The 27871-nt window shown below is 40.7% G+C and overlaps 2 protein-coding genes across 6 annotated transcripts in view; one reads left to right on the plus strand and one right to left on the minus strand.

The window, feature by feature from the left end:
• Positions 1-14971, minus strand: part of rfx1a (regulatory factor X, 1a (influences HLA class II expression)) — a 51455-nt gene extending 36484 nt beyond the window's left edge. For all 3 annotated transcript variants that reach the window (XM_060901647.1, XM_060901646.1, XM_060901645.1), the window contains exons 1-4: positions 14844-14971; positions 11950-12286; positions 7519-7628; positions 731-826 (exon numbers count right to left, since the gene is read on the minus strand). In XM_060901647.1, coding sequence (XP_060757630.1) covers positions 731-826; positions 7519-7628; positions 11950-12265 — 522 coding nt within the window. In that variant the 5' untranslated portion in view covers positions 12266-12286; positions 14844-14971. The remainder of the gene's footprint in view (positions 1-730; positions 827-7518; positions 7629-11949; positions 12287-14843) is intronic.
• rln3a (relaxin 3a) lies at positions 91-27852 on the plus strand. Of its 3 annotated transcripts, none has more exons than XM_060901657.1 (3): positions 91-342; positions 24259-24439; positions 27352-27852. In XM_060901657.1, the coding sequence occupies exons 2-3, from the start codon at positions 24277-24279 to the stop codon at positions 27645-27647; spliced, it is 459 nt and encodes a 152-aa protein (XP_060757640.1). In that variant the 5' UTR covers positions 91-342; positions 24259-24276; the 3' UTR covers positions 27648-27852. The 3 variants fall into 3 exon arrangements, 2 of the variants coding, with proteins under 2 accessions (XP_060757640.1, XP_060757639.1); XM_060901656.1 differs by lacking the exon at positions 91-342 and adding an exon at positions 22275-22718; XR_009650859.1 differs by lacking the exons at positions 24259-24439; positions 27352-27852 and adding an exon at positions 21752-21845.
• Positions 27853-27871: the final 19 nt, after the last annotated feature.

Below are 27871 nucleotides of genomic sequence, written 5' to 3' on the forward strand. Positions count from 1 at the left end.
TTCCTTTCTTACTGGTTTTCTTCGTCTTTCTGAGCACTTTCAAAACCTCAGCTTATGAGAACATTCTTACCTCTTATCTTCTTAACAATGACTACCACATATATTAGGTTCAGAAGGACTACAGCCTATGCATCTCTTCCTGTTAAAGCCACCTACTCTATGGTCACAGGCCACCTGAAACAAGCAGGATTGTGCTGCGGTGATTATAGGGACACCAGCGTAGAGCAGCTGCCTTGGCTCCCAGCTAAAAGCAAGGACAGGACCTGAAAAGGCACATGAGGGCATAGCTACAGGCAGGTTCAGGACTAAGATGGGGACCGGTGCGGTGTGTTCAGGCACCAAGTAAGAGTGAGCATCCACATATATCCCTGTGTGTCTTTCTTCTATCTCTGCTACTTCTTCCCTGTTCTCCTTCCACTCGTCTATCTCTCTCTGCCATTCTTCTTTTTATCTCTGTCTCCCACATTCGCTGTCTATGAGCACTCTGGAAGTAAATATGGCAGGATTACACATTTCTCTGCTTAAGCTCAGAAAACAGTTTAGACACCTACTATAAAAGGGTCATGTGTTACTAACAAAAAATGTTGGACAGTCTGTAAGCATGTAGGAGAATATGTGAGGTTGGGTGTAGAAGCATGAATATTTTCGAAATCATGTGCTCGTGCGTGAGAGCCAAAAGAGAAATGAGGCTTGTGCATGAGAGAGAGAGAGAGAGAGAGAGAGAGATCACCTCCTGAGTCAAATGTACAGGCTGTAGGCTGGTGACGCTCATTTGTGTACCCTGTTCAGTCTTGGTAGGCTGAGATGTGGCTTGGACCACAGATCTCTGTGGGCAAAATACAGACAAACTTTCCTGAGAAAAAAAACAAACCTTCACAGGGCTGTACATCGCAACAGTATTGCCAAAAAGCATCACAGCCGAGCCAGTGTCAAAAATGTTATGCCCCATTTATCAAGCTGGATACTACCACATTTATTCATACAATGTTCACAGAGGCTTTTACAAACACACACACACACACAAAATGTGGTATTCGTGAAAATCCATTTGGTTCAGAAAAATGTTCATAGCTTCTGAGTTGGTGTAAATTTACAACCCCGATTCCAAAAAAGTTGGGACAAAGTACAAATTGTAAATAAAAACGGAATGCAATAATTTACAAATCTCAAAAACTGATATTGTATTCACAATAGAACATGGCCAACATATCAAATGTCGAAAGTGAGACATTTTGAAATTTCATGCCAAATATTGGCTCATTTGAAATTTCATGACAGCAACACATCTCAAAAAAGTTGGGACAGGGACAATAAGAGGCTGGAAAAGTTAAGGGTACAAAAAAGGAACAGCTGGAGGACCAAATTGCAACTCATTAGGTCAATTGGCAATAGGTCATTAACATGACTGGGTATAAAAAGAGCATCTTGGAGTGGCAGCGGCTCTCAGAAGTAAAGAGGGGAAGAGGATCACCAATCCCCCTAATTCTGCACCGACAAATAGTGGAGCAATATCAGAAAGGAGTTCGACAGTGTAAAATTGCAAAGAGTTTGAACATATCATCATCTACAGTGCATAATATCATCAAAAGATTCAGAGAATCTGGAAGAATCTCTGTCCGTAAGGGTCAAGGCCGGAAAACCATACTGGGTGCCCGTGATCTTCGGGCCCTTAGACGGCACTGCATCACATACAGGCATGCTTCTGTATTGGAAATCACAAAATGGGCTCAGGAATATTTCCAGAGAACATTATCTGTGAACACAATTCACCTTGCCATCCGCCGTTGCCAGCTAAAACTCTATAGTTCAAAGAAGAAGCCGTATCTAAACACGATCCAGAAGCGCAGACGTCTTCTCTGGGCCAAGGCTCATTTAAAATGGACTGTGGCAAAGTGGAAAACTGTTCTGTGGTCAGACGAATCAAAATGTGAAGTTCTTTATGGAAATCAGGGACGCCGTGTCACTCGAACTAAAGAGGAGAAGGATGACCCAAGTTGTTATCGGCGCTCAGTTCAGAAGCCTGCATCTCTGATGGTATGGGGTTGCATTAGTGCGTGTGGCATGGGCAGCTTACACATCTGGAAAGACACCATCAGTGCTGAAAGGTATATCCAGGTTCTAGAGCAACATATGCTCCCATCCAGATGACGTCTCTTTCAGGGAAGACCTTGCATTTTCCAACATGACAATGCCAAACCACATACTGCATCAATTACAGCATCATGGCTGCGTAGAAGAAGGGTCCGGGTACTGAACTGGCCAGCCTGCAGTCCAGATCTTTCACCCATAGAAAACATTTGGTCCATCATAAAACGGAAGATACGACAAAAAAGACCTAAGACAGTTGAGCAACTAGAATCCTACATTAGACAAGAATGGGTTAACATTCCTATCCCTAAACTTGAGCAACTTGTCTCCTCAGTCCCCAGACGTTTACAGACTGTTGTAAAGAGAAAAGGGGATGTCTCACAGTGGTAAACATGGCCTTGTCCCAACTTTTTTGAGATGTGTTGTTGTCATGAAATTTAAAATCACCTAGTTTTTCTCTTTAAATGATACATTTTCTCAGTTTAAACATTTGATATGTCATCTATGTTCTATTCTGAATAAAATATGGAATTTTGAAATTTCCACATCATTGCATTCCATTTTTATTTACAATTTGTACTTTGTCCCGACTTTTTTGGAATCGGGGTTGTACATACAAGGAGACTCTCTAATGTGAGCCTCAATTTATAGGCTTGGAATCTTATAATTAGCATGAGGTCCTGTACCTTATATATAGACTATCAAGTAAAATAGATTATTTATTTCAGTTACACACACAAAAAAAGGCAAATTTAACCCTGTGTCCGAAATCGCTCCCTACTCACTATATAGGGCACTATATAGTGGGGATGCCATTTTGTTGTGCTGTCCGAAACCTTAGTGAGGATTATTTACACCCTATATAGTGCACTCAAAGTATCCTACAATGCATGGGTGCAGATCCCGGGGGGGACGGGAGGACATGACCCCCCCCCAATTTCTGAAAAACATGAATTGTCCCCCCCAATAAAAATCCCCTAAATTATTCAAAATTGTACAAACAAATGTATTTTCAGACAAATGATTCCCTGTGCAGTACTTTTTGAATGATGTGGCGAGCCTCTATGAAGTTGTGATTTATGGTTGCATGGTATGAGTTGCATACGGGCAAAAAAAAAAAAAAAAAATCACTTTTGTGTCCCCCCCAATCCTGACATCGGATCTTCACCCCTGCTACAATGCATCACGAAAAATAGTGTGCAACGATGGTCACTAACCAAAGCAATATATCCCATCATGCATTGCGGTCGCACCGAAAGAAATCAAAGTCTCAAATTTGATTTAATAAAAGGCAGCAGCAAAGAAGAAAGTATTCAGCCTTGATTTAAAAAAAATAACTGAAAGATGCAGGCACTTTGTATTGATTAATGTGGGAAATACGCTCAGTGTAATATGTATTTATCACAAAAATACATGCATGCATTTATTATTTTGAAAACCCACCAGCTGCCTGATCTGGCACGTTTTAATTGTGCAACAGTAATGACGTAAATACCAGCGCGAGGGACTAGTATCCGAAAGCTTTTTTTTTTTTTTGCCATTTTACCAATGAGCTCACTATATTGTCCTCTATATAGTAATTCCCTATATACATGGATTAAAGCAAAAAAAATGATTTAACTGAAAATTTACGGGGGGGGGTTATGGGTGGATTTCGATGAAATTCTGAGAATGGTTAACTTAGAACTGATAACTTTATTATCAATTAATTAATGGATTAATATATTCAATTTATTGCACTTTCTTTCCATTGCTTCCGTATATTATTTTTTTGTGGCAAACCACACAAATGCAAGCGCCTGGAATGTTTAGTTTTTTGCACCATGAACTAAATGGCTTTCCGTTTTCACCTATTTCGTACAGCCAAGCCCACCTCCACTTGTTTTTTTACACCTTTATCGATGGCAGACACATCAGTGCCTTCTTTCATGTAAAGCGCATCCATGCTACCGAAACCGAAAGCAGAATGACATGCTCCTCTATGCTCGACGTCAATATAGAAAAAAGTTTGGATCTTCGCTTAAATTAAAATTGGGGTTTGACCTTACTGTGTGTTGAATACGACTTCAAAAACAATTCAAGATTTTATTAAGAGAAATATTGTGGCCAACACGAGTGTTAAGTTACCTAAAAGATCGCGTGAAGTTGGCTGCTATCTACTTTGCGTTCGTTCTCATTTTCCTCCATCATTTCATAGGCCAGAAACAGATGTTTTGACGTAATTTAACTTAGTAGGCTATGATTATTATTTAACCGTAGTCTTCTAGACATTTTGACTGTTTGGGGCATTGAACGCTGGTGTATGATTTTCAGGGAATAAAGTTTAGCGCATGTCGGAACATCATTGCGCTCGCAGCCTCCAACTCCTCAAACGTCCTTTAGATTGTGATATAACGTAGGCTATAAGGCACGGTTCTAACATACCTTACACATTGGCCTAACGAAAATAATAATTGTTGGGGCGTCTGCTGATTTGTTAGCTATAAATTTAGGTCTAATTACTTCTGACAGTCTGCAAGCATTGCACCGTCGGGTCTTCAAGTCTGGCTGCAGCAGAGGAGCGGGCTTTCCAGGCTTTATTTTTTAACATGCTCTATTTCTATATGTCCAGGTTTGAACTGAGTCATTTTGGCAAGATTTAATTTAATACAAAACAGAAATGGTCAGACACAAGCACGCCAAGCACATGGGAATGTATTTTGCCAATTTTGACAGCGCATGTTTTTTTAATGCCGCACCGTAGACAGCGAACGTTTAAACATGATCAAACATAGGAAATGAACGACACAAAGCATGGCTCAAAAACAAAAAAGTTAAATAAACCCTGCTGATAGTTGATGGTGTTGCAACACATCAGTGTTATAACCCAATCTCTACCCAACCACCCGTCATTTTAATTCTCCTCGGATCAGCACCGACCTCACATTTGGCCTTGGGAGAGTTCAGTTGACGGAAATCCGTCACACAACGGAAAACTTTAATCCATGTATATATGGAGTAGTGAACGAGTGAGCGATTTCGGACACAGGGTAAGTCTTGGGGAAAAAAGCATTCCAAAACAAATCCATGAATTAAAACTAATAAGACGAGCCATTCCGTCAGCACAATTTGGGTTTACGATAGCCAACATGTTGCAGTGGTTGAGCTGTATTACTGGATGATTTAGTATATACAATGCTGAAGAGGTGCTCTTTTGCTGTTTTGTTGTTAATTTGTTGTTCGAGCCCTTGCCTTTTAAGGACGAAATGTAATTCAGCTAGGCCTTGAACGCACTTGATTGCGCATTAAATCAACACATTCATGAGTACAGAGAAAAACAGCTTTGTAACACTGCCAGAACGTTTAATTCCATTTGGCTCACGAAAACAATTCACTAAAATATTCATAAACGAGGCCCACTGTGTGTGGACATTTGTATGATGGCCATATTTCCATCTAAATATTACTTTGTTTATTATTTGTGTCTCAATCACATTAATTACAGGATAACGACTCAGAGATTCTATCAGCATTGTTCATCATTTTGAACTCTGCAAATCGGGTGTTTCTATGACAACACAAATACTGAACATTATTTGCAGTCCACTCCATAATTATTTTCAATAATTATTCCCCATAATACAAAACCATAAAAACTTAATATATAAAATAAACGAACACATGTAATGAGTGATATTTTAGAATAAACATAGGGAGGAGTTGTACAGTCTTATTAAAACTTTCTTTAACGTGAACTGTTTTGGGAAGTGGGATTCAACCCTCCGAAACAACTTTACTATCCTTATTACACAGCTTCTCTAAAACAGGTTGATATAATAATTGGCTTAATGGATGTCTAATAGTTCATGGTGATGCTCGATAAACCTAAGAAACTCCAATTCTGAAACTGTAATCCTATATATACACACAGTCAAAAGTTTGTACACCCCACTCATTCATAGTTTTTTCTGTACTTTGATTATTTTCTACATTGTCGAACAATACTGAAGACATCAAAACTATGAAATAACATGTGGAACACATATGGAATTATGTGGTGAATAAAAATGTCAAAAAAATTTTCATATTTTCATGTTTCATCGGTTTTTCTGTAGTTTGACTATTTTCTAGGTTGTAGAACAATACTGAGGGCATATGGTGTGGTTTTTTGCTTTTTGTATTTTACCCCAGACAACAGGAAAAGGTCAAAGGAAATTAAAGGTTCTATGAAACTAAGACTAAGAATGGAAAAAAAAAAAAAAAAAAAAAAAAATATATATATATATATATATATATATATATATATATATATATATATATATATGAGTGATTCCACGCTTATGGGTACTGAAATGGGGACATGAACTTATTTTTAAAAATTCACCTAAAACCATTTCTTTTTTTACCATCAGGTCACAAAACATGTAATCTTTAATGAATGATATGTTAAAAGATAACTTTAATTTTCTGAGATGTAATAAAAACATATTTATATGCCAAAGTCAGAACATAACAGAAGTGTTGTGGACATATATATTCTCAATTTTAACAATGTAGAATTACTTTTTGAAACATAGGAAGGTGATGTTTTAGCAAATATAATTAATAAACATGTGTAGTAGAATAAACATACACATTCTTTCAATAAGATTAACATGGTATATAGCTAGATTGTAATTAATTTGTAACAGACGCGAGATGGACAATCGTAACAGAAGTAATGTAACAGACATCATTTTGGAACTCATAGGCTTGACTTTGGCATATAAATATGTTTTCATTACATCTCAGAAAATTAAAGTTATCTTTTAACATATCATTCATTAAAGATTACATGTTTTGTGACCTGATGGTAAAAAAAGAAATGGTTTTAGGTGAATTTTTAAAAATAAGTTCATGTCCCCATTTCAGTACCCATAAGCGTGGAATCACTCATATATATTGCATTAAATCTAGTTTCAGATGCCCAATACAGTGTGTGAAAGAGTTTTATTTGAAACAACTAACAGGGAAATGTACTGGGCAAAGCACTGATGTTTTAAAAAGGGTAAAGTCTTTAGTATTCAAATTGGCAAGCCAACTTGTCAACAAGTGGGATCCCGTGACTCAACTATGCTGGGTTGCTGATAAAGAGAATACACCTTACAGTTGCATGTATGACCATAATTTGAATAAAGATGAAGGGAAAAAAATTAAACCAGGCTATGTGATTATCTGGCATTTGCTCGGTGAGAAAATTAAGAAATATTGGACATAATAGAAGGAAGTTTCCACATAAAATTAATGGGAACTGTGTCAAAGAAATGTGTCAATGATGCTGCATTCTGTAAAAAAGTGATTTCTGATGGGTCTATTTTTAATGATGACACAGACAAGAGTCTTTGTGGTTCTGCATTGTGATGAACACTATGCTTTCACTTTGTGCGTGTATGTGTGTGCGTGCGTTTTTACCTGCTGCGCTGACTGCACCTGCTGCACCACCTGAGTGGGAACTCCAGTCTGTACCACTGCAGGTGGAGGGCTGGAATCTGAAACGGAGTCACTGGAATGGATGGAGCCCTCTAGAGGAAAAGAGAAACAAAAAAAGTGAGAGGCAGCACAAAACAGAAAGCTGAATAATGAAAAACGAGAGGAAGTCAACAGACTTCCATTAAAGGCTAGTCCACAATTTTACTACAAATATTATTATACAACCCCGATTCCAAAAAAGTTGGGACAAAGTGCAAACTGTATATAAAAACGGAATGCAATGATGTGGAAGTTTCAAAATTCCATATTTTATTCAGAATAGAACATAGATGACATATCAAATGTTTAAACTGAGAAAATGTATAATTTAAAGAGAAAAATTAGGTGATTTTAAATTTCATGACAACAACACATCTCAAAAAAGTTGGGACAAGGCCATGTTTACCACTGTGAGACATCCCCCTTTTCTCTTTACAACAGTCTGTAAACATCTGGGGACTGAGGAGACAAGTTGCTCAAGTTTAGGGAGAGGAATGTTAACCCATTCTTGTCTAATGTAGGATTCTAGTTGCTCAACTGTCTTCGGTCTTTTTTGTCGTATCTTCCGTTTTATGATGCGCCAAATGTTTTCTATGGGTGAAAGATCGGGACTGCAGGCTGGCCAGTTCAGTACCCGGACCCTTCTTCTACGCAGCCATGATGCTGTAATTGATGCAGTATGTGGTTTGGCATTGTCATGTTGGAAAATGCAAGGTCTTCCCTGAAAGAGACGTCGTCTGGTTGGGAGCATATGTTGTTCTAGAACCTGGATATCCCTTTCAGCATTGATGGTGTCTTTCCAGATGTGTAAGCTGCCCATGCCACACGCACTAATGCAACCCCATACCATCAGAGATGCAGGCTTCTGAACTGAGCGCCGATAACAACTTGGGTCGTCCTTCTCCTCTTTAGTTCGAGTGACACGGCGTCCCTGATTTCCATAAAGAACTTCAAATTTTGATTCGTCTGACCACAGAACAGTTTTCCACTTTACCACAGTCCATTTTAAATGAGCCTTGGCCCAGAGAAGACGCCTGCGCTTCTGGATCATGTTTAGATACGGCTTCTTCTTTGAACTATAGAGTTTTAGCTGGCAACGGCGGATGGCACGGTGAATTGTGTTCACAGATAATGTTCTCTGGAAATATTCCTGAGCCCATTTTGTGATTTCCAATACAGAAGCATGCCTGTATGTGATGCAGTGCCGTCTAAGGGCCCGAAGATCACGGGCACCCAGTATGGTTTTCCGGCCTTGACCCTTACGCACAGAGATTCTTCCAGATTCTCTGAATCTTTTGATGATATTATGCACTGTAGATGATGATGTGTTCAAACTCTTTGCAATTTTACACTGTCGAACTCCTTTCTGATATTGCTCCACTATTTGTCGGCGCAGAATTAGGGGGGTTGGTGATCCTCTTCCCCTCTTTACTTCTGAGAGCCGCTGCCACTCCAAGATGCTCTTTTTATACCCAGTCATGTTAATGACCTATTGCCAATTGACCTAATGAGTTGCAATTTGGTCCTCCAGCTGTTCCTTTTTTGTACCCTTAACTTTTCCAGCCTCTTATTGCCCCTGTCCCAACTTTTTTGAGATGTGTTGCTGTCATGAAATTTCAAATGAGCCAATATTTGGCATGAAATTTCAAAATGTCTCACTTTCGACATTTGATATGTTGTCTATGTTCTATTGTGAATACAATATCAGTTTTTGAGATTTGTAAATTATTGCATTCCGTTTTTATTTACAATTTGTACTTTGTCCCAACTTTTTTGGAATCGGGGTTGTATTATAAACGTGGCGGCATGGTGGTGTAGTGGTTAGCACTGTCGCCTCACAGCAAGAAGGTCCTGGGTTTGAGCCCAGGAGCCGACGAGGGCCTTTCTGTGTGGAGTCTGCATGTTCTTCCCGTGTCTGCGTGGATTTCCTCCGGGTGCTCCGGTTTCCTCCACAGTCCAAAGACATGCAGGTTAGGCTAATTGGTGGCTCCAAATTAACCAAAAGGTGTGAATGTGAGTGTGAATGGTTGTTTGTATCTGTGTCAGCCCTGCGATAACCTGGCAACTTGTCCAGGGTGTACCCCGCCTCTCGCCCATAGTCAGCTGGGATAGGCTCCAGCTCCCCCTTGGTGTTTGTCCTGTTTTGTTGCATTACAAGATGGAATTAAAATGGATTTTTGGGGGGTTAGCACCATTTGATTTACACAACATGCCTACAACTTTAAAGGTGAAAATTGTTGTTTTATTGTGACACAAACAATAATTAAAATGAAAAGCAGAAATCTGGAGTGTGCATAGGTATTCACCCCCTTTCATATGAAACCCCTAAATAAGAGCTGGTCCAACCAATTCACTTCATAAGTCACATAATTAGTTGATTAAGATCCACCTGTGTGCAATCAAGGTGTCACATGATCTGTCACATGATGTCTGTAAAAATCAACCTGTTCTAGAAGGACCCTGACTCTGCAATACTACTAAGCAAGCAACATGAAAACCAAGGAGCCTCCAAACAGGTCAGAGACAAAGTTGTGATGAAGTATAGATCAGGGTTGGGTTATAAAAAAATATCCCAAACTTTGAATATCCCAGGGAGCACCAATAAATCCATTATAGCAAAATGGAAAGAATATATCACCACTACAAACCTGACAAGAGAAGGCCGCCCACCAAAACTCACAGGCCAGGCAAGGAGGGCATTAATCAGAGATGCAACAAAAACACCAAAGATAACACTGAAGGAGCCTCAAATATCCACAAATGAGATGGGAGTATCTGTCCATAGGACCACTTTAAGCCGTACACTCCACAGAGCAGGGCTTTATGGAAGAGTGGCCAGAAAAAAGTCATTGCTTAAGAAAACACGTTTGGAGTTTGCCCAGCAGCATGTGGCAGACTCCCCAAACACATGGAAGAAGATTCTCTGGTCAAATGAGACTAAAATAGATCTGTTTGGCCATCATGGGAAATGCCATGTGCGGCACAAACCCAACACCCTGAGAACACCATTCCCACAGTGAAGCATGGTGGTGGCAGCATCATGCTGTAGGGATATTTTTCATCTGCAGGGACAGGAAAGCTGGTCAGGACTGAAGGAAAGAGGGATGGCACTAAATGCAGGGCAATTCTGGAGGAAAACCTGTTTGAGTCAGCCAGAGATTTGAGACTGGGACGAAGGTTCACACTCTAGCAGGACAATAATCCTAAACAGACTGCTAAAGCTGCACTGGAGTGATTGAAAGGGAAATATTTAAATGTCTTGGAATGGCCTAGTCAAAGCCCAGACCTCAATCCAATTGAGAATCTGTGGCATAACTTGAAGATTGCTGGACACCAATGCAACCCATCTAACTTGAAGGAGTTGGAGCAGTTTTGCCTTGAGGAACGGGCAAAAATCCCAGTGGCTAGATGTGCTAAGCTAATAGAGACATACCCCAAGAGACTTTCAGCTGTAATTGCAGCAAAAGGTGGCTCTACAAAGTATTGACTTTGGGGGGTGAATACCTATGCACTCTCTGGATTTCTGTTTTTTCATCTTAATTATTGTTTGTGTTACAATAAAACAACAATTTGCATCTTTAAAGGTGGTAGGCATCTTGTGTAAATCAAATGGTGCTAACCCTCCAAAAATCCATTTTAATTCCAGCTTGTAATGCAACAAAATAGGACAAACACCAAGGGGGATGAATACTTTTGCAAGACACTGTAATACACACACACACACACACACACACACACACATACATACACATACACACACATATATATATATATATATATATATATATATATATATATATATATATATATACACACACACACTATATGTGTCATGTGTTAAATCCAGTTTCAGATGACCAACACAATGTCTGAAAGAGTTTTCTTTGGAACAACTAACAGGGAAATGTACTGGGCAAAGCACTGATATTTTAAAAAGGGTAAAGTCTTTAGTTTTCAAATTGGCAAGCCAACTTGTCAACAAGTGGGATCCCGTGACTCAACTATGCTGGGTTGCTGATAAAGAGAATACACCTTACAGTTGCATAAATGACCATCGTTTGAGTATAGATGAAGGAAAACAAAAAGAAATTAAACCAGGCTATAATATTATCTGAAACTTGCGCTGTTTCAACTGTGAGAAAATTAAGAAATCTTGGACATAATAGAAGGAAGTTTCCATGTAAACTATTGGGAACCATGTGAGAAAAGGGTATCAGTGATTATTATATTATTATAAAAGGTTTAAGATTGTTATAAACACACAGTACCTATTGTTATAATATCGCTGTAATATAACAGTAAGTAAATCAGCGTAAGTAGCTTATAACAGTATAAATCTTTCCTTGTTTGATCTCAGGAAACACTACACCTCACCTGTAACTGTAACCACGATATACTGCGGCGTGTTTTGGGCATTGCTGGACTGCGTGGGTGAATTCTGCATCTCAGTTGGGACATACTGAGTCTGTGTGGGCGGGGCTTGTGTAGGTGGAGTCTGTGCAGGAGGGGGAGTGACCTGGCCGGAGGTCGCTGATGCCGAGACAGAGGTCACGGTATTTTGCAGCTCGGACAGGTACTGCTGAGGTGCTGCAGTCGTGACAACGACAGGCTGGCCTGATGTTACAGTTACAGCGCCTGCTGGAGGCTGGGAGGTCTGCTGCAGCTCCCCGACATAGGCTGGAGTCGCCATCAGGATCACCTGGGTGAAACGCTGAAAATCACATAGAACATCTCAAAACATGAAACCATAAGTGAGAATCTCAGCAAGTGAGTTCGGTACAGTGTTAGATTCCTACATGAAATTATGTATTATGTGATTATTGGGTGGCACAGTGGTGTAGTGGTTAGCACGGTCGCCTCACAGCAAGAAGGTTCTGGGTTCGAACCCAGCAGCCGGCGAGGGCCTTTCTGTGTGGAGTTTGCACGTTCTCCCCGTGTCTGTGTGGGTTTCCTCCGGGTGCTCCGGTTTCCCCCACAGTCCAAAGATACGAGGTTAGGTTAATATGGGACGGCCTTGGGAGTTAGGGGCACTTAACTCCCATGGCGCTGTTAGCATGGCTGCCCACTGCTCTGGGTATGTGTGTGTGCTCATTGCTCACGTGTGTGTTCACTGCTTCAGATGGGTTAAATGCAGAAAGGAAATTTCTAGTGCTGTCAAAAATGTCGCGTTATTAACGCGTTAACTTGACTCAATTTTAACGGCGATAATTTTTTTTTCGCGAGATTAACGCTCTGTGACATGATGTAGGTTTTTCATAAGCTTTTGAAACTGCCAGGAACTTGGAACAGAGACTTTGCTTAGAAAAACGATAGCAGCTAGACTGTAATGCCACGCCCCGCACAGCCAGAGTCCTCTGCCCTCCCCCGAAGAGCCACGGTGCTCGGCTTAAGTTTCGTTTTCCCATCGGCGGCTCCAGCCCCACTTTGCAGTGGCTGTGACAAGACATGTTATGCTCTGCAATAATAAAAAAAAAAAAAAAAAACATTGGTACAACCAGTGTTCGAACTATGCCGATATTTTCGGGGGGTCCCTTTTTTTCCCTTGGGGGGGTGCTTGCGCTTGTCTCAGAGCGCAGCTCTCCATCACGCGCTCACTTCGGATATGCAAATGCTTCCCGTTACACACGATTGCTATGTCAATAAACATCATTTTGCCAATATTTTAGAGACCCCCCCAACATTTCCCAAATCATGTTTTCAAGGGATCTCATGTCTGTTTCAGGAGATCTCAGATCCCCCGAGTACCCCCGTAGTTTGAACGGTGAGCAAGCCCATTCACTTTTTTATGCTGATAAGAGAATTACATGGTTTTTCATGTGACAAAAATGTGCGATTAATCGCGAGTTAACTATGACAGTCGCGACATTAATCGCGATTAAATATTTTAAATCGCTTGACAGCACTAGAAATTTCACAAGTGTGTGATGAATAAAGTTGTGCTTTCTTTCTTTTCCTTCTGTTCGGGCCCTGCGATGATCTGCCGACCTGTCCAGGGTGTACCCCGCCTCTCGCCCATAGTCAGCTGGGATAGGCTCCAGCTTGCCTGCGACCCTGTAGAACAGGATAAAGCGGCTAGAGATAATGGATGGATGGATGTGATGATGTTCGACGGTGCAGCGAATTGTAGAATCATAGCCTCAAGGTCCTAGGTTTGACGTTGTCACCGTGTCCGCACGGGTTTCCTCCGGGTTCTCCGGTTTCCTCCTACCTCCCCAAAACCATTGGCTATTCTAAATTACTGTGAAGGAGTGAGTGAATGTGTGTGTGTGCGCGCTGGTGTATCCCTCACTGTATCAGAAAATCCCTGCTCTCAGGTCAGCCATTAATACAGAAGGAGAAAGGAATATCAGGGAGAGGATTTGGTGTCTTGTTTACTGGTAATATGATCTCTTTGTGCTCGGGCTTCGAGCATGTATTGCTGAGAAACTGGAGGGCTGGAAGCTTAATACTTCTGAGGAAAATGCCAGCGCCTGATAGTTCCTTATTCTGCTATTTATAGTTTCACTGTCTCCATAGACACACTTTTTATATTAGACAGCAAACCCCTTGGCAACACCACTTCCTTTATTAACGGAAGTGGATTTTTTTTATACATTAGTGGCTATTTAATAGAGAATAGAAGGACGTTTCTGAGGCGAAAGTGAGGTGAAGTGTAACAAGGAGACTTGAACCTCAGTGAACAGGAAATCACATATTTGCGATAATATTTGCGTTACATTTCCATATGAACAATACAAATATACGTTTATACAAATACATTTCTATTCGCTGTGACATTGTTTTTCCCCTTTAGCCGGAAATAGTGGATCCGCCGTTGGTGTAGCTATGCCAACGGCGTTTATTTGCAGTGGCCGGCTACCTAGCAACGCTCGCGAGCTGAGGTTGCTACCTCGCGCTGGCTAGCTCGCGCACTGTGCAGACTCGCGTATCTTCTCGCTAACAACCCGCCATTTTGTACAATCAGTGTAGCGTTCGGCATCGCCATAACAACGAGCAGCTTGTACGAGGCCGACAGCAGTTTTACGTTGTGCGCACAGTGTTGATTCGCATCGTCGCTAGCCTGCGCTTACGCCCTGCGCCGAGCACCTCTCGAGCTAATCACTTAGCAGGGCAGGTGCAAATAATGCCTACTGACACATTACATATATATCCAGTTTTGTTTTGTTTGTTTGGTGTTTTTTTTTTTATAAAAAGAAAACAACCAGAATCGTTTCCCTTTCTTTCGTAATGTGATTTGGTATGCAAAAATTAAAAGGAAATGTATTCACCTTTTAATCCGAGTGATTTTTCCACCGCTATGTTTGAATTTTTTAGCGTTTCAATGAATCAGGCTGTTGTTGTTGATTCTTGTTGCTGGGCTCTTGTCGCCAGGACTACCGTGGCTATGGCGCTTCGTCCTCACCCGGGCAACTGTTGCTACCCACCCGCTCACATCCCGCCCCCTTCTTCATCACTGATAGGTCCAAATGGAGACACGACGCCAAAGTTGCGTCCCGTCTATTGGTCCAGGAACGGTGTCAGTCTTGTCTGCAGCTCCCTATTGGTCCGAGCTGGCCGTCGATTACAGTTGTGAGCAGCCTTAAAGGCGCACGAGCGTGTAAGCGGTTTCCGTTTTGTTGATTTAAAATGGCAGAAGGTGTGGAAATGGTTTTGAAGAAATGTTGTCATTTTGTCCGTGGCCTTCAGAATTCGTCCTCACAACTTGCATACAGTGAGCAAAAAGCCAACACAGCCTATCAGCTGTTCATGAAATATTGAGAGAAAAATCTATTTATCTAGCAAGAGAATAAACTCACGAAATCTCATCTCATCTCATCTCATCTCATCTCATTATCTCTAGCCGCTTTATCCTGTTCTACAGGGTCGCAGGCGAGCTGGAGCCTATCCCAGCTGACTATGGGCGAAAGGCGGGGTACACCCTGGACAAGTCGCCAGGTCATCACAGGGCCGACACATAGACACAGACAACCATTCACACTCACATTCACACCTACGGTCAATTTAGAGTCACCAGTTAACCTAACCTGCATGTCTTTGGACTGTGGGGGAAACCGGAGCACCCGGAGGAAACCCACGCGGACACGGGGAGAACATGCAAACTCCACACAGAAAGGCCCTCACCGGCCACGGGGCTCGAACCCGGACCTTCTTGCTGTGAGGCGACAGCGCTAACCACTACACCACCGTGCCGCCCAACTCACGAAATGGAGGGAAAAAACCCCAAAACTTTAATATGTGGGCCTGAAAATGACAGACATTTGTTGTCCTGCCCTTGCCCTCTTGTCTGCCCTCTGTAAACAATGTGAGGGTGCGCATATTTTCCTGAATGTCCCTCGAAATGTCATGCTGTTTGTATTATTATCATCATCAACATGCTAATAACAAATTCAATTATTCTCTTGTCATTTGGGAAACTGGAGACCTTTGGCTGTGTTTTGTTAATAAAAAGATAGGTGAATTGCGTTATCACCTTTTGAAAATGTCAAGCTCTCTGCAGCTTGTGTGGCTCTCAACCTCGTCCCCTTCCGGCCTGTGACCGTCAGGCTTTCCCACCTTTCATACGCTGCTGTTGTTCAGTGAGTAAGAGTAAACACACACAACAGGATTTTGGGGAAGTAAAAAGCAGATAACATCTGGATTCAATTGCTTAGAAGTTACCCTGGGGTCCTTTGTGACCTTGCCGACTATTACACGCCTTGCTCTTGGAGTGATCTTTGTTGGTTGACCACTCCTGGGGAGGGGAACAATGGTCTTGAATTTCCTCCATTTGTACACAATCTGTCTGACTGTGGATTGGTGGAGTCCAAACTCTTTAGAGATGGTTTTGTAACCTTTTCCAGCCTGATGAGCATCAACAACACTTTTTCTGAGGTCCTCAGAAATCTCCTTTGTTCGTCCCATGATACACTTCCACAAACATGTGTTGTGAAGATCAGACTTTGATAGATCCCTGTTCTTTAAATAAAACAGGGTGCCCACTCACACCTGATTGTCATCCCTGATTGAAAACACCTGACTCTAATTTCACCTTCAGATTAACTGCTAATCCTAGAGGTTCACATACTTTTGCCACTCACAGATATGTAATATTGGATCATTTTCCTCAATAAATAAATGACCAAGTATAATATTTTTTGTCTCATTTGTTTAACTGCATTCTCTTTATCTACTTTTAGGACTTGTGTGAAAATCTGATGATGCTTTAGGTCATATTTATGCAGAAATATAGAAAATTCTAAAGGGTTCACAAACTTTCAAGCACCACTGTACAGTATATAAATGGAGCTGAAGTGGAGAGAGTGACACATTTCACAATCCTGGGGTTCAAATCACAGATAACTTTTCCTGATCATTGAACACTTCATACTTTGTAAAGAAAGCCCATCAGCACCTGTTCTTCCTGAGGAAACTTAAAGGAGCAGACCTTCATCAGCAGATGCTTATAAACTTTTACCGTTGCACCACTGAGAGTTTACTGACTGTTTACTACCTGACTGTTTGGTATAGCAGCTGCACTGCCACTGACAGGAGGGACTTGTAGCGTGTAGTGAAGACTGCGCAATACATTATAGGAGTACAGCCATCAGATCTCGCTGAGATCTTCTTAAGCCGATGCTCCCAGAAAGCACTCGCAATAATAGAGTATACAAGCCATCCAGGTCATCAGTGGTTTGTTCCACTACCATCAGGGAAGTGCTATAAAAGCATCCCAACCCACACTGACATACTAAAATTCAGCTTTTACCCCAGAGTTCAGAAAATGTTATCACCTCCAGCCATAGTCTCGTAGTTTTCCATTTCATTGTGGGTTTTTTTTTAAATACTACTGACTTCTGGTCTTATACCTGAGCTAATTTTGTACATGTCTGATTTTGCCAATGTTTTGCACTTTTCCATGCTTTTGCACATGCCTTTTTCTGAACATTTCGAAGTTTTATTTTTATTCATATTCAACATATTGTTTATCAGTGCAATAACCAGCTTTATTTGTTTGTTTAATGATGACTACCACTGTTGCCTAAGAACATAAGTATAATACTCTTATACATACAGTACCAGTCAAACATTTGGACACCTCTACTCATTCATAGCTTTTTCTGTATTTTCTATATTGTAGAACAACACTGAAGACATCAAAACTATGGAATAACATATGGAGCGTATATGGAATTATGTAGCAAACAAAAAAGTGTTTAAAAAAACATTTCATATTTTAGATTCTTCAAAGTGGGCGGCACGGTGGTGTAGTGGTTAGCGCTGTCGCCTCACAGCAAGAAGGTCCTGGGTTCGAGCCCTGGGGCCGGCAAGGGCCTTTCTGTGTGGAGTTTGCATGTTCTCCCCATGTCCGCGTGGGTTTCCTCCGGGTGCTCCGGTTTCCCCCACAGTCCAAAGACATGCAGGTTAGGTTAACTGGTGACTCTAAATTGACCGTAGGTGTGAATGTGAGTGTGAATGGTTGTCTGTGTCTATGTGTCAGCCCTGTGATGACCTGGCGACTTGTCCAGGGTGTACCCCACCTTTCGCCCATAGTCAGCTGGGATAGGCTCCAGCTTGCCTGCGACCCTGTAGAAGGATAAAGCGGCTAGAGATAATGAGATGAGATTCTCCAAAGTAGCCAGTGTTTACCTTGATGATGCTTTGTACACTATTGGCATTATCTTAACCAGGTTCCTGAGGTAGTCACCTGGAATGCTTTTCAATTAACAGGCATGCCTCGTCAAAAGTTAATTAGTGCAAATTCTTGCCTTCTTAATGGGTCATTCCATGCCAAATCAACAAATATCTGACAAATTTATGCTCGACCATCTCAGAGTTCAATGAAATTTGGAGGGCTCAGAGATACTATTAAAATAAGTTAATCCCCAAAATTTGAGCTTCCTATCTCCAACGGTTTCAGAGATACAGGCATTTTAATTTTTCGATTTTTTTGCATTTTGCTCAAAACATACATATTTCAAAGTGTAATATAATTTTTATTATGCAAGATAGAAACCTAAAATTTTGCACAGAGAGACTCAATGTCTTGTACTACAAGTTTCAACTTAGAATTTCAATGGTCATTGTATATTAGATGGTGATTTTAACAAGGAAATTAAAAAGACAAATTTGCATTTTTTGCATTTTTAATTCATTCTGGAAGCTTGCCTGTGGCAGTAATGCTTAAACTAAGAATGTTATTCAAATCTACACAGAAATATCTACCAATTTCAGTTTTACCAAGTCTCCACTATTCCTAGTTTGTCTGTAATAGGGTTTTGAAATTCGCCGATTTCTAAAACATGCCATTTTCAGTAGCATGGATTTCAATGTGGGATAGCAGTTAGGAACTTGTAAATTTTTTTCAGTAATCTCCTAGACCCATATTTTATATTTCCAAGTTTTTGTTCTGTGTCTCTCAATTATTTCTGAGCTACAGGTGTTTAAAAAATCCATTTTTTCCAAATTCGAATTTTTGATATTTCCATTTTATTGATGATTAAGGACTGATAAATACAACTAAATGATTTGTATAGATAAGGAAACATTTTACTTGTGTTCATGTCACAGAAATATGGCTTTAAAAATATCATTTTGAAATAAGCTAAATAATATATGAACATTTCACATTTTTCAGTAAATATATATATAAAAACTAAAGAAGTCAGTCATTTTTCATATAAATCACTTAACTTACAATTTCTGTTGTATGTTAGTTTATGGCAGTCAGAATCTTTCTTTAGTCCAGTTCCTATAGAAGAGGAAGTTCAGCCATTTCTAGATGTCTAAGAACAAACTCATTTATACTGATCTCAAATTGAAAGCAACTACAATTAAATTCCCTAGTCAACTATTCAAAATATCCAATCCTTGCAAAGAAACACATTCAGTTAATAACATTGGTAAATTTTCTCAGTGCTCTGTATTACAATGTATTTAATATAATCCAAGCAATATAATGTTATCTGAACAAGTATGCAGTTTACAGACTCTAAAACTATAAGATATGAGCCACCTGTTCTGGTATCAAAGGTCACCTATTGTGCTGTGTTGATATTGATAAGGCTGGCTGTTGACTGGTACACAATAGCTGGTCATTGATTGCTAATGTTACACAGTCTTAGATTAAAATCAATTTACAAATAATTAATACTGAGCATTAATTGAAATTTTATTTAAAATTGAGGAAGAAACATGTCTCCTAACCTACTTGAGCCTTACTGAAGCATTTATTAACCCTCAAATATCAGTTATATGAAAATATATCAAAAATTCGAATTTGGTGAAAATGGATTTTTTAAAACCCCTGTAGTTTAAAAATACTTGAGAGACACAGAACAACAATTTGGAAATATAAAATATGGGTCTTGGGGATTACTGAAAAAAATTTACAAGTTCCTAACTGCTATCCCACATTGGATTTCTTGCTACTGAAAATGGCATGTTTTAGAAATCGGTAAATTTCAAAACCCTATTACAGACAAACTAGGAATAGTGGAGACTTGGTAAAACTGAAATTGGTAGATATTTCTGTGTAGATTTGAATAACATTCTTAGTTTAAGCATTACTGCCACAGGCAAGCTTCCAGAATGAGTTAAAAATGCAAAAAATGCAAATTTGTCTTTTTAATTTCCTTGTTAAAATCACCATCTAATATACAATGACCATTGAAATTCTAAGTTGAAGCTTGTAGTACAAGACATTGAGTCTCTCTGTGCAAAATTTTAGGTTTCTATCTTGCATAATAAAGATTATATTGCACTTTGAAATATGTATGTTTTGAGCAAAAACCAAAAAATTGAAAAATTCAAATGCCTGTATCTCTGAAACTATTGGTGATAGGAAGCTCAAGTTTTGGGGATTAACTTCTTTTAATGGGTGGCACGGTGGTGTAGTGGTTAGCGCTGTCGCCTCACAGCAAGAAGGTCCGGGTTCGAGCCCTGTGGCCGGCGAGGGCCTTTCTGTGTGGAGTTTGCATGTTCTCCCCGTGTCCGCGTGGGTTTCCTCCAGGTGCTCCGGTTTCCCCCACAGTCCAAAGACATGCAGGTTAGGTTAACTGGTGACTCTAAATTGACCGTAGGTGTGAGTGTGAATGGTTGTCTGTGTCTATGTGTCAGCCCTGTGATGACCTGGCGACTTGTCCAGGGTGTACCCTGCCTTTCTCCCATAGTCAGCTGGGATAGGCTCCAGCTTGCCTGTGACCCTGTAGAAGGATAAAGCGGCTAGAGGTAACGAGATGAGATGAACTTCTTTTAATAGTATCTCTGAGCCCTCCAAATTTCATTGAAATCTGAGATGGTCGAGCAGAACCTCTTGTTGATTTGGCATGGAATGACCCTAATGTGTTTGAGATCAAACAGTAAATAATAAATATACAGTAAATAGCCCTATTCCACAACTGTAGTAATCCATATTATGTCACAGCTTAGTAAAGAGAAGCTACATCATCATTACTTTAAGACAAGATGTGTCATTTAAATAATAAAAATAAAGAAAAAATGTTGACTTAGAAGCACTGTTGCCTCACAGCAAGAAGGTTCTGGGTTCGAGCCCAGTGGCCCGACGAGGGCCTTTCTGTGTGGAGTTTGTATGTTCTCCCCGTGTCCGCGTGGGTTTCCTCCGGGTGCTCCGGTTTCCCCCACAGTCCAAAGACATGCAGGTTAGGTTAACTGGTGACTCTAAATTGACCGTAGGTGTGAATGTGAGTGTGAATGGTTGTCTGTGTCTATGTGTCAGCCCTGTGATGACCTGGTGACTTGTCCAGGGTGTACCCCGCCTCGCGCCCATAGTCAGACAGGATAGGCTCCAGCTTGCCTGCCACCCTGCACAGGATAAGCAGTTATGGATAATGGATGGATAGATGGATGACTGGATGGATGGATGTGAATGCAGAAAAACCCATGTAAAGGAAGCAGAGTTATTCAAAAGAAATAATTACTTCTTAGTATTATAAGTACCTTCATATTAAATTATTTTTGCTAGATTAACTGGATTACAGAGTGAAAAGGTGCAGTTCTTTTCCCCTGTTATATTCATATACCATGACTAGTCAACAAGTATGTGATTAATAAGAACCACTGCATTAGGTTTTCTGTTAACTTTGGTGTATTTCTGAATTTGCTGGGGGGGGGGGGGGGGTTGTTTATGAATGCATTTTGCATTTATTTACCACTATAATAATGTCCTGTTCCTTTTCAGATATTCAGAAATTTAAAATAAAAAAAAGTTCCACTCCTGATTGAAATGAATCAGCATACAGTATGCAGTCTCATCTCATCTCATCTCATCTCATCTCATCTCATCTCATCTCATCTCATCTCATCTCATTATCTCTAGCCGCTTTATCCTTCTACAGGGTCGCAGGCAAGCTGGAGCCTATCCCAGCTGACTACGGGCGAAAGGCGGGGTACACCCTGGACAAGTCGCCAGGTCATCACAGGGACAGTATGTAGTGCAGTTTTGAATTACCAAATGTTACTTTTCTCATCTTGTAAAATAGGTGATTCATGTTTTAAAACTTTACCAGTATGACAGCAGTAACTGGAAATGACACTTTTTCAGTTAATCAGTTCTATTTATTTCCTGAAATTACTAATATATTGTAGATATCAGATCAAGATAAACTTTATTTGCTTTTCAGATACTTTATTCTATTTAAATACATATGTAACTAAGAAAGTTAGAATGTCTTTTCACATCATTTTTTTCCACAAAGTTTGAAGAAGAAGAAGAAGAAGAAGAAGAAGAAGAAGAAGAAGAAGAGAAGCCTGTATTTGTCACATGCACACTCAAGCACAGTGAAATTCATCCTTTGCATTTAACCCATCTGAAGCAGTGAACACACGCGCACACACCCAGAGCAATAATACTACAGCGCCCGGGGAGCAGTTAGGGGTTAGGTACCTTGCTCAAGGGCACTTCAGCCTAAGGCCGCCCCATGTTAACCTGTCTTTGAATTGTGGGGGAAACCGGATCACCCGGAGGAAACCCACACAGACACGAGGAGAGCATTCAAACTCCACACAGAAAGGCCCCCTGTCAGCCGCTGGGCTCATTTCGAGAACCTTCTTGCTGTGAGGCAACAGTGCTAAGCACTACACCACCGTGCCGTGTTTGGGGCCAGGATGCAATTTAATACATACAGTATGACTCTCAATTGAATTTAGTAAGTATATTTCTTTCAAACCAATGTAGGTATATAGGATAAGGAATCTTATTGATAGTGGCATTATTATTTAAAGGCAATAATGTCTGTTCATTGTATTGTGATTTGGTTAACCTTCATCCTACCAAGTGGGGTCCATCTGGACCCCGCACCTATATGTTTGTTTGCCATTTTAAAAATATGTGAGATACTGCCTCACCGTTTTATGAATTTGTCGGAATTTATGTCTTAATTAAAACACTAAAGCACCGGAAGATCAGCTTTTTGCATTGTGAAAGTATAATTAATTTGTTACTGGGGTCCAACCGGACCCCAGAGTAAAGTTTATCTGTCTTTCATTTTATAATTGAATAGCACACTGAAAGTTAACTTCTTTTATTTCTTTTATGTTCCATAATGAAACTACCAAGGCATTCCTTCTTGGGGTCCGTGTGGACCCCACTGCTGCAATAAGCACAGGCTGCAAAACAAAAGCCCTAAATTATTTTACAATTACTTTTTTGTTTTAAATTCTGTAAGAAAAGACCTAAGTTGTAATCCAGAATGTTTTACAGCTGCATGAGCTGCAAAAATCATGTATATAATGCCAATTTTTTTTGTGGCGCTATAATTTGCTACATGTATGCTAGTTATTGCAATATTATTGCAATGTTATTGCATTTATAATACATCATTGATATTCAGCCATAGTGGATTTTGTTCTTCAATAAAGTTATGTCTGTTTGCTGCATTGAATTGGTTCTTACTGCATTGATTTCAAGGTATTCCCTCCTGGGGTCCATACGGACCCCGCCTGGTAGTTTGTGTATGTAAAATTGGCTGGTAGGATGAAGGTTAAGTGTGTTCTTTATGCCTTGGGCCCTTTAGTGTATTGCTGTTATTAATACAAGATGTTCTGAACAAAACTTATCTAGTGATTTTGTCTTTATAAGCTTTAATTTTAAAGAAAAGTATTGGGGTCCAAATGGACCCCACATGGTAAGATTAAGGTATAAAATAGCATGGTAGGATGAGGGTTAATAATAATAATAATAATAATAATAATAATAATAATAATAATAATATATTTTGGGTACCAGTGCATCCAACCCAAAGTTTAAGTGAAACCTATGCTAAGCCATAAAATAGTAAATTCAATGTGTCCAGTTTAAGTGTGATGGGGAGTAAGTGGCAAAAAGCCATAGACAATGTAGAACGTAAATACCAAGTGTGTTTACATACATAAATGTCTTTGTTAATCTGTTGCGACACAATCTCTTGTTTTTCATTTTGGGTGCAAGTTAATTATGCCTTTTCAGGTCTCTGCTTTGTCTATGAAAAGGTCCCTGGTTTTGTATCAATGGGTTATCTGTGACTCTTCAGTCAGGTGGGTCTGTGTGACGAACACTGTGTGGGTGCGTGTATGCTTGTGTATCCTTTATAAAGGAGATCTGGGATTTAGGACAATCAAAAAGTTCTTCAACCAAGACAGAGCTACAACAGCCAGCCTGAGAAGACGGGAGACTCATTGCCAACCTTCTTCATTTATCACATCCTCTAGTTTTTCTCCAACAATTCCATGATGTGGAAAGCCACAGTACTGGCTGTGTGTCTGCTACTGGCTGGCGTGAGGGCGTATGATGGACCCTCATATGGGGTGAAACTGTGTGGCCGTGAATTTATCCGTGCAGTCATCTTCACCTGCGGAGGCTCACGCTGGAGACGCTCCATCACAAGCGCAGGTAAGATAACAGCCCAACACTTTACTATATGTGCATCTGTATGTACAATATTATGAAGTCAGAGAAGTAAATTCAGTTCTCAGTTGTAGTTAGCATATTGGCCCATAGGGAGTTAACATCCTCTTTGATGATTTTTTCATGAAGGAATTTCTTCTAGCTCCCAGTTCCTTTTTTTTCCTGTGACATTTTGTAAGTGCTTGCGCATTTATATTTGCTTATATGCAAACTAACTTCTCTTATTAGTCACATTATACAGTGCTCAGCGTAAATGAGTGCACCCCCTTTGAAAAGTAACATTTTAAACAATATCTCAATGAACACAAACAATTTCCAAAATGTTGACAAGACAAAGTTTAATATAACATCTGTTTAACTTATAACGTGAAAGTCTCATCTCATTCTCATTATCTGTAGCCGCTTTATCCTGTTCTACAGGGTCACAGGCAAGCTGGAGCCTATCCCAGCTGACTACGGGCGAAAGGCGGGGTACACCCTGGACAAGTCGCCAGGTCATCACAGGGCTTAACGTGAAAGTAAGGTTAATAATATAACTTAGATTACACATTTTTCAGTTTTACTCAAATTAGGGTGGTGCAAAAATGAGTACGCCCCACAACAAAAACTACTGCATCTAGTACTTCGTATGGCCTCCATGATTTTTAATGACAGCACCAAGTCTTCTAGGCATGGAATGAACAAGTTGGCGACATTTTGCAACATCAATCTTTTTCCATTCTTCAACAATGACCTCTTTTAGTGACTGGATGCTGGACGGAGAGTGATGCTCAACTTGTCTCTTCAGAATTCCCCAAAGAAAATAATTTCTTTCCACTACAAAGGTGAAGGCTACAAGAAGATCAGCAAAGCTTTACTTATCAGTCAGAATACTGTAGCAAAAGTGGTGCAAGAATTTAAGAGAGAAGGAACTGCAACCCTCTCACAGAGACGTCCAGGTCGTCCACGGAAGTTAACACCTCGACAGGAGGTCCACGAAAGAAGCCTCTCCTAAAGCCCAGGCACAAAAAAGCCCACCGAGAGTGTGCCAGGGCCCATGCTGACAAAGATGAAGACTACTGGGACTCTATACTCTGGAGTGATGAGACCAAGATAAATGTTTTTGGAACTGATGGCTTCAAAACTGTATGGCGTCACAAAGATGAGGAATGCAAAGAAAACTGCATGGTGCCTACAGTGAAACATGGTGGTGGCAGTGTCCTTATGTGGGGCTGCATGAGTGCTGCTGGTGTCGGGGAGCTGCATTTCATTGATGGCATCATGAATTCACAGATGTATTGCTCTATACTGAAAGAGAAGATGCTACCATCACTCTGTGCCCTTGGCCGCTGTGCACTTTTCCAACATGACTAAACACACATCGAAGGCCACTGTTGGATTTCTGAAGAAGAACAGGGTGAAAGTGATTCAGTGGCCAAGTATGTCTCCTGATCTGAACCCGATCGAACACCTATGGGGAATTCTGAAGAGACAAGTTGAGCATCACTCTCCGTCCAGCATCCAGTCACTAAAAGAGGTCATTGTTGAAGAATGGAAAAAGATTGATATTGCAAAATGTCGTCAATTTGTTCATTCCATGCCTAGAAGACTTGGTGCTGTCATTAAAAATCATGGAGGCCATACAAAGTACTAGATGTAGTAGTTTTTGTTGTGGGGTGTACTCATTTTTGCACCACCCTAATTTGAGTAAAACTGAAAAATGTGTAATCTAAGTTTATATTATTAACCTTACTTTCACGTTATAAGTTAAACAGATGTTATATTAAACTTTGTCTTATCAACATTTTAGAAATTGTTTGTGTTCATTGAGATCTCATCTCATCTCATTATCTGTAGCCGCTTTATCCTGTTCTACAGGGTCGCAGGCAAGCTGGAGCCTATCCCAGCTGACTACAGGCGAAAGGCGGGGTACACCCTGGACAAGTCGCCAGGTCATCACAGGGCTGACACATAGACTCAGACAACCATTCACACTCACATTCACACCTACGCTCAATTTAGAGCCACCAGTTAACCTAACCTGCATGTCTTTGGACTGTGGAGGAAACCGGAGCACCCGGAGGAAACCCACGCGGACACAGGGAGAACATGCAAACTCATTACAGAAAGGCCCTCGCTGGCCATGGGGCTCGAACCCAGAACCTTCTTGCTGTGAGGTGACAGCGCTAACCACTACACCACCGTGCCACCCGTTCATTGAGATATTGTTTAAAATGTTACTTTTCAAAGGGGGTGCACTCATTTATGCTGAGCACTGTATAAACAGCCTGAAGTCCAGCAAAATTATTCAATTTCACCACTCTAACATATCCGGACATCTATGGAATCATCTGGTGAATTGAATCAGACTGTTCTTGACTGGAGGTGGGTGTATCTGATGTAATAGCTCAACACTTGTTGAATATCAATTAGAATATTATTACATGTTGGTGTAGTGGTTAGCACTGTCGCCTCACAGCAAGTAGGTTCTGGGTTTGAACCCAGTGGCTGAGAGGTGCCTTTCTGTGTAGAGTTTGCATGTTCTCCCCGTGTCTTTGTGGGTTTCTTCTGGGTGCTCCGGTTTCCCCGACAGTCCAAAGACATGCAGGTTAGGCTAATTGTTGGCTCTAAATTAACCGTAGCTCTGAATGTGAGTGTGAATGGTTGTGTGTCTGTATGTGTCAGCCCTGTGATGACCTGGTGAATTGTCAAGGGTGTATCCTGCATCTTGCCCATAGTCAGCTGGGATAGGCTCCAGCTTGTCTGCGACCCCACACAGGATATGCGGTTATGGATAATGGATGGATGGATATTATTACATCAGGTATAAGCATCTAAGCAATGAGGCAAACTAGCATAACTAGGGAAGCCGTTCAGATTAATGATGACGTGAACTAAATCCCATGCTTTGTCTACAGAAGACCTGCGTGTAGACCCGTTTGGCTCAGACATCAGAGATGCTGCTGAAGGCTTGGTGCTGCCTTCTCGCCCAAAGTTCTCCCTCCAGCACGACACTCAGCCAGTCTCTGTTGAAATGGTGCGAGAAGGGCAGACAGCCTCTGAGTTCAGTCGGCTTGCCCGCTCCATCATCTCAGATGAAGTACTGGAAGCCCTACGCACCTCTGGCAGGAAAGGCCGGGATGTGGTGGTAGGACTGTCCAACGCTTGCTGCAAATGGGGCTGCAGCAAGAGTGAGATCAGCTCCCTGTGCTGAGACCAGCCACCTCATTTCCTGTCTCTGTGTGTGTGTGAGAGAGAGAGAGAGAGAGAGAGAGAGAGTTTAACACTGAGTTCATGCTTGTCATGAAACACGTTACAATTCATATTCAGCTGTATTTTATTATTTTTTATTAAAGTATGCAATAAAGCCCATGATGAATCATTCTCTAGAGCTGTGAGAATTTTCTGAATATTTTGAATTGTGATATCCTTAAGCAG

Source organism: Neoarius graeffei, chromosome 20, assembly GCF_027579695.1.
Source record: "Neoarius graeffei isolate fNeoGra1 chromosome 20, fNeoGra1.pri, whole genome shotgun sequence".
NCBI lineage: Eukaryota > Metazoa > Chordata > Actinopteri > Siluriformes > Ariidae > Neoarius > Neoarius graeffei.